General features: G+C 36.2%; 1 protein-coding gene across 1 annotated transcript; it reads right to left on the bottom strand.

The window, feature by feature from the left end:
- Positions 1-1,535: 1,535 nt before the first annotated feature.
- MYF6 (myogenic factor 6) lies at positions 1,536-7,330 on the bottom strand. Its single transcript, XM_072146493.1, has 3 exons — positions 6,764-7,330; positions 5,271-5,361; positions 1,536-3,351 (listed from the first exon to the last, which is right to left on the bottom strand). The coding sequence occupies exons 1-3, from the start codon at positions 7,271-7,273 to the stop codon at positions 3,218-3,220; spliced, it is 735 nt and encodes a 244-aa protein (XP_072002594.1). The 5' UTR covers positions 7,274-7,330; the 3' UTR covers positions 1,536-3,217.
- Between the last annotated feature and the right edge of the window lie 574 nt (positions 7,331-7,904).

The raw sequence follows: 7,904 nt of genomic DNA, 5'->3' as shown, positions 1-7,904 counted from the left end.
ATATATATATATATACTCTATATGGACAATTTTAAGCAGCATAGATAAAGTAAATCAAGTACAAATGGGTACACAATGATATGAAGCCGGGCAAGAGGGTCTCTCCAAAATATCAAATGAAAAAGTAAGCAGCACTCGAAAGCTCAAATAAACAGCAAAACACTTGGTATTTATTCCAAACGCTATATTTTGGCTCATATGCCTTTCTCAATCCTAATAATTTTTATCTTTTTGATTTATGTAATCTAAAAGACTAGTATATTTCGCCTGTAATTATTCAGATGATAATTTAGACATACCGGTATATAGACATGTTTTTTTAATGGAATGAAAATTAATTAAAATACATTTTAATTTTAAATGTAAATTGTATTCTATATTATTTTTCTATATTATTTTTTTTTATATTTTGGTTGCAGAATTGAAATCTTCTCCTAGAAAGATAAAAAGTTTAATTTGAAGTTAAGTAGGCAGAAAGATAGCAGATAGTTTAATAGGATCCTGGATAAAAAAATATATAAGATAGATAAAACATTTAGACTAAATAGATAGATTATAAAAATACTCATCCTCCATATGTAATGTATTTTCTACCCTAAATGGTAAACGTGTCAAATACCACTTAAGTGTTATCTTATCTCGTTTCCTAATTTATGTTTTTTACCATCATGAGAAATTTTCATCCAACTGTAATATTGGTATTATAAAAGGAATTTGTAGAGACTAACCTACACAAATGTAGTTTTTCTAATTTGCAAATTTGAACATGATAGATAATCTCCTTTGCCATAGATCAGTTTGTAATATCATACATCATATCTGAAAAGTCAATTTCTTATTTTCTTTGGGCCTATGCCAAATTTCATGGGCTCCTTAAAGGCCACCCTATCCACTTGTTATATAGTAAAGGGCAAAGCTGGAGAACAGATGGATAATATGACTCCCAAATACAGCTTGAAGAGTGTGGTGAATGTTTTCCACGTCGATATTTAAAGATCATTAAGGATGTGTAAAGGCGAGAAGAAAATCACTTGAACAGATTAACAAAGGTCTTGTAGCATTTCTTATAAAGCCCTAAGTGAATGCCTCCACTAGGGGGCAGAAAATCTTATGCAACGCTGTACTTTGTACTGTGCAGTCATCTTGATTTGCAAAGCAGTACTTTAGGGAGTAGTGGGATGTGCTTGCTCTTTGGTCTGAAGGACTTCAAGAAATTGTGGCAGATCCCTTCATAAGAAGCCCACTGTACATAGGCCATGCTATTTACAGTCTGTCTCTGTCATTAATTCCTAACTATGGGGCACCCACAACATTATTAAATGGTTATATGATTGAAGTAGTCAGTTAATTAGCATTCTTTAATTTCCCATGAGTGTTAAATTTGTTTAAAATCCCAACACTATAAATGTATATAATACCGTTTTTCAAACAGGAATTCAACTAAATTTAGTATCCTGAATATTTTTGGTATAAGTAAATTAAAAACAACTAGGAAATCCAAGTGCATCCAAGTAGCAATAAAAAACAGTCATAAGCCAAGTGTCAGAACATCCAGTATATTTATAATCCGGAAAATACATATGTGCCAACAATTAATAGCATTAATCTTACTAGACAGCAAACATAGAATTCTCTAATTTAACATAACATTTTACATATTTTACATATCATAGATTTAGCCATGATTTAATTGCAAGCTCACAATCATTTTTATGCCCTAATCTGATGACATTTTGTAAATTGCAGTGAAGGTATTCTTCTTTCTGGTGTATTCTTCTTTGTGAGCTAACCGCTCCCTTTTGGTTCTCAGTTGTGTCATGTGACCAGTAATAAGAGATCCCAAATAAAACACTGGGGTAGATAGTTAACCCTAAATAAAACAGTCAATAACTCCCTGCACACAAACTTGTGCTTTTGGGCCACAAGCAACAGATCCATCTTCCCTTTTTTGGATCTTTGTGTCACCAGTGTATAATCCGTTTCTGATCGCTATGTCTGGAAAAAACGCTCCATTTATCATTCTTATGTCATAAATTTTAGCTTTTTCTTCATATGATTGTGTAAAATAGCATATGATCCACAAATATTGACAGTACCTGTGTTGCATCTATATTTTACATGTTCCCTTAGGCCTATTGGCTCCGATCGAGTGTGATACAATTTACTCACATCGTAAGCTCGCCTGAATCTCCATCCCAAACGCTCAGAGACCGGAACTGATCTAACATCCTGAGTTCAGTTCTGGTCTCTAAGCATTCGGGACGGACATTAAGACAAGCTTACGATGTGAGTAAACTGCATCACACTCGCTTTTGGGCAATAGGGTTAATACTCCTCTGAGTTTTCTACAGTCTCCACACAGATGAGTGGAAAACACAGTCATTTGCATAGGTGTATTTAAATTAATATGTTAGTGTGCCATTTGAAAAGAAAAAGTGCCTAGCACACATACATCAAAAATCAATGGCAGGAGGCCTTATACTGCTGCACAAGTATATAAAGTAAATCTAATGCACTTATTTTATACATCTTTGGCACATGGTGTTACAACGACTTTCCGTGAAATCATGCCTATTCCATGATAAGACACAACCCTATTTCATGCTGCAAAGAAACTTAATAGAAAGTGGGACAAAACAGGTAAGACAGTCTTTTGTGACAAAATTGGGACACCTTTTGCTCAGTACATTGCTCTTTGTTTCTTATGTGAGACGGCCATGATATGAGTGTTTAGGAATGAATAGCAAAACAGACTTTCTGTCGACACATAAGATGCGGGGGTCACATGACATAGCAGAGATCCAGAAGGGAGCGGACAACTCAAAAATACAGCAACTGGTAGAAACATTGCCTTCAATCTCATCAATAAGCTAGAACATATATGTTTTTGTGGTTGTTCTACTTTAAACTATTTTTATCATGAAATGAACCTCCTATAAGAAGATGGGGAATTACTGGTATGTAAATAAAAATATAAAATGGCATATCTGCATGTGACAAAGACAGGAATGAATTTTGCTGAATGTGAAGGAAATAATTTTATCAGAGAATGACATTTCAGTAATAAATAGTATTGGATAACTTTGTGGAAGTCCTCTACAGATTCGATAGTATGTACACCTTTAACTAATCGGGGGGAACATTTCGTCCATCTCTTTATTATTGGCATCCATTATATGACAGCAATGGTTCTTGTCTGGCAGACAGGCATGACATATTACATGGGATTATTGTTTTCTACCAGTTCCTGAATAGTGCATGTGACCTTCGGCTCTTCAGATGATATACTGTCTACTATAGAGGAGAGGCACTGGAGGCTGCAGGAAGCTGAAGACTCGTGAACTGATCCTTCTGTAAAACAAATGCCAGTGACAAATGCTGCAAGAAACACGCTGTTCTGACAGTCTGAATCCATTACTCATGGTTCTATTTCTATAAGTTGTTCTTATAGTATAAAGCACCATTTCTGGTGAAGATAATATAATATCTATTAATGTCTACATATATTAATCTATTAATATCTAATATGCATTTATATAAAGAAGACTTATATAGTCTAATGCATGAAGTTCAATTTCTCTATTGTGTAAATGCAAGGACTTCTGGCAAAAATGGCCCCCACAATATTTTATGTTGACCAAGTCTGTGACAATAAGATAACCTAAAGGTTAACAGCAAAGCCAGGTATTAGTTTCATCCATCAACATTTACAGTATAGTTTTTTTAGCTTTCTAACATTGATATCAAACCTGCATGCCACATCGATAAGCCGTACGGGCCCTCTGTTACTGCGGACTCCACTCCTTTTCACTTCAATAGGAGCAGTCTGCCCACTAAAGAGAGCCTACTGGTCTGTGTTCTGTGTTATGCTGGGCCTTAACAGCTGATCGGTGTGGGGGCATTGTTGTCACCACCTCAGAAATGAATGGCTTATCCTAAGAAAAGGCATGAATATATACTCCTAGACAACCCCCTATAAATTTAGACTTTGGTTTGTATAAAGATTTTTTGTGTGTCTATATTTGCTCTTGTGGTGGGGTGATTTTTTTTTCTTGCAAAGTTCAGACATTTCTAAATGCAGTCATAATATTAGAAGATTTATTTATATTATATTATTATTATTTAATTTTTTGATTTTAATTTTGTGTAAATTTGAAAGTAATGGCCAGAGGCGTAAATTGAGGGGGTGCAGTAGTTGCAGTCGCTCCCGGGCCCAAGAGGTTTAGGGGGCCCTTATGGTGTCACTTTCCCATATGAGAAGACTATTACTATAAACCATAGATTACAGTCAAGGACCTGGCACAGACTTTGCACTGGGGCCCATCAGCTACTAGTTACGCCGCTGGTAATGGCCCAGATATATCATTGTGTCTGCGCCAGTTGTTTTGCCTTTTGATCTTGCACATGTATTTATTAAGTGTTTGCGCACTTTTGTTGTGCACCTAAAGGGGATGTTGGTGTGTGTTCTTAGTTTGCACCAAATTTATTATTGTACCTCAACACAATTGTGTAGCATGCTGTATAATAAAAAGTGCACCATCTTCCATTGCAGCGCCAATTGCGCCACAAAAATTGACACTGTGCGCCAGTATTGAATTAACTGGTACAACCTGCATATGAGTGAGGCAAACTGCAAAGTTTGCCCCACTTTTCATATACTTAGACCAATGTCTTAAACATAATCTTTTATTTGTATTTTTTTATATATAATTTTGGTTTCGTACACCTAGGGCATTTGAGTAGTAAATCATTTAATCATTTGTACAATGTACTGCAGTACTTCAGTATGCACTGTTTAATTATTGCCATTCTATCACAGAGAGTCATAAAAGGTAGAGCACTGTACTATGCCTAGGAGCATTCACTAGGCCATGACATTATTTATCACTAGAGACTAACAGCTCAGGTGCCTTGGTTGCCTCTGAGGTAACTCTGATCATGGACGTAGCTGGAAGGCGGGGCTTAGCACTACAAGAATCCTCAGTGCACTTGTGACATACATGTATGTCACATGTCACCAACAGGCCAGTCTTTATCTACAGACTAAGATGTTTAGTCTACACTCAAAAAGACTAATATTATGACTCATCTTTAAACTGTAATAGTACATAAAAATTTAACATTTTTAAAAGTTTTGTCACAGACAAATATTCCACCTGAATAAAGGTGATTAAGATTGATTTGACAGAATAGGTTAGCATGATCTATGCTCCCTTTTGACTAAGACTCAAGTAACATACATGTAAGTTTTTGGGAATTCATATAGTTACCTCCTTTGGAGTTCAGTTCTGCAATCGTGGAATGATTGGAAATTTTGTGCCAGTCTGTATGACAGCTACTTAAGAAATCTTCTCTGTGTACCTATTGTAATGATATATCAAGAATCAGAACACAAAGAAAACTTTTAAAAGTTGATTAAAGTTGTATACTATTTTAGCTTTTAGGCAAATATAGTTAAAAGAGTAAGACTCATGATGGAAACAAGTATATCCACCAAACCCATTAATTCTGTAAACCTTGTAATATGCGTGGATGCCTCATGGCTCTCCTCTCAACGGGGAGTTTAAAATAGGTTTGGATTTTAATTACTTAAAGGAAACATGCCATGAGGAATTAACAGCAGAGGCTACTGGGGCGTGGAGTAGCCTTAGCTCCCAGTCCCTGGCCAGGCTAGTACACGCCTCAGTAGCCTCTGCAGTAAATTTATATATTACTAAAATAAAGTTTTTTGAATAAGTTAGGTTAGGTTCCTGTATTATTGAATTACAGATTAGGGCATAGGCAGGCAGGAGGAATCTACCATCAGATCTACTTCCAGCAGTGTTTTGATACAGCTATCTCCTCTCTCTCATTCAATGCACATGAACTGCTGAGCATGCAAGTGTATTTAGGAATCAAGCGATATAGCTGTCTGCTAAATGAATCTTCAGCTGAAATCTAAAGTACATGGCTAGTTTAAGACCTCTGGTTCTCACTGGAGGCATACATGGTAACTCTTAAGTTCCAATGTAAAATCCCTCCCATACCTCCAACTATAATATATTGTTTAAAATGTTGGTATTTTTAGAGACAAAAAAAGTTTAATTTCAGTAAATTTTCATAGCAGAACATTAAAACACATTTAATGGAAAATTTTGGTAATATTTTAATACTTTTTAATTGGTTTATGTATCTTTTCCCAATGACTCTTGTAACTGATTGCCTCCCATATTATGTCCAATATTTAGTTACCTTTGGAAGCTGTGCCCACATATTGTAAAGTTCTAATAAGTGTAAAACAGAAAAAAAGTTGCACATTACATCGTGTCCTTTAAATGTATAATGTTTTGGCTCACTATGTGCCTTCCTTTGCTGTTTCTGTTACAATGGTCAAGCTTGAAATAAGTTTCTGAGACAGCTGCAGCAACAAATTCTTGGCTGAGAAGTGGCTGAGTGTAACACATACTTTTATGACACAACACTGCGTTTCACTCGTATTTGTCATATGCCCTTGAGTTTAGATTTCTTGTGTTTTCTGTTGATACTTTTTAGGGTAAAATCATTCTTTGTTTTATTCAACTAATTTCTTCCGTGCCTTATTTTCAAAATATTACTGTTCAATTTTGCATTCTGATATACCAATTGCACCTTATGTAGCTTGTAACCTAGTTCTACAGTTGATCTACTATTTATATGGCTACTTTCATTATAATTTATACTGCTAGATAAATATCTAAAAGACAAACACGAGTAACGTGAACACCAAACACACTCGTTGGCTTACATCGTCCTCCTTAGGGCTATATGTGAAGGGTTCATCAGGTTTCTGGGGTTTGTCTTGTTGATCCAGGCTTTGAAGGAGGTCTTGTAGCCTTTCGATATAATTTATAGCGCTGCGTAGAATTTCAACTTTGGGGAGTCTTTGGTTAGGGTTGGCCACCGTTCTCCTTTTTAAAGCCTCAAAAGCTTCATTGATTTTCTTTAACCTTCTCCTTTCCCGCAAAGTGGCTGCCTTTCTTCTATCCGTTGGCGCTGACTTCCGTTTACATGTTTTGCAAGCCCAAATCAAGCATTGTCCAGGACAGTGGGGTTGTAGACCAGGTGGAGCTAAAACATGTTCCTCTCCACTACTGTCACTTCCAGCATCTCCTGGCAATTGATCCTGACAAGGGGATAATGTCCCCTCACTACCTGGATACAAAGGGGATCCATCTGTCATTTCCAGTTGTTGAAAGGCTCCATTATCCCCTTCTAAATAAAAGAAATAGGAACTTGTTTCAAAAAGGTCCATCATTCTGCTTTGCCCTTGATTACTGAAGCTCCCTTGGTCAAGTGGTATGCTCAAAACAGCACTGCCCTAAAGGAATTTAATTAGTACAGTGACATAAGTTGGTCTTTATATAGCTCCTGAAACTCTATCCAACTTTTATCTGTCGCAGTGCATCACCCTTCAAAACTCATTGCAAAAGTCTCCTGGGTGCAGCCCCTCTCAGCTGTAACAGCTATACAGATAAAATCCCCTTCAAGGTTAACTTAGATGCAGATGGAAAATTTGATTTAAGGGATTAGAATAATATAACACTGTTTGAAAAGGGACTTTATTAAGTAGTAGCCATCGATTTAAACTTTTTTTTTAATCATCCAATCTATCCCTTTTACCCCATACCTCACAGAGAGAATCCATCTGATTGCACACAGGTTCCTCATAGTTTTATAGATCTCTTTGTGGTGTTGTATAATTTAAAGATTTATTGTCTATTTCCATGTGATGAAACACAGCTTTATGGGTCTTAGGCCACATGCGCATAAATGTTTTGAGCCATGTGCTATCAGTTATTTTAATGGCCAGCACATCATCCCATGTATTTCAGTGAGCTCAAACACAAAACCATGGTTTCCATGACCTGATCTGTGAGCCAACTACT

The sequence above is a fragment of the Engystomops pustulosus genome, chromosome 4 (genome assembly GCF_040894005.1).
Source record: "Engystomops pustulosus chromosome 4, aEngPut4.maternal, whole genome shotgun sequence".
In the NCBI taxonomy this organism is placed as follows: Eukaryota; Metazoa; Chordata; class Amphibia; order Anura; family Leptodactylidae; genus Engystomops; species Engystomops pustulosus.
This window is presented reverse-complemented; position numbering and strand designations above follow the sequence as displayed.

Coding starts and splice junctions, on each gene's coding strand:
- MYF6 (XM_072146493.1), bottom strand. CDS start 7,273: ATGATGGACCTTTTTGAAACAAGTTCCTATTTCTTTTATTTAGAAGGG. Junction 5,362..6,763: donor ATAGCCCTAAGGAGGACGAT/GTAAGCCAACGA, acceptor TCATTACAATAG/GTACACAGAGAAGATTTCTT. Junction 3,352..5,270: donor AGAACTGAACTCCAAAGGAG/GTAACTATATGA, acceptor TTTGTTTTACAG/AAGGATCAGTTCACGAGTCT.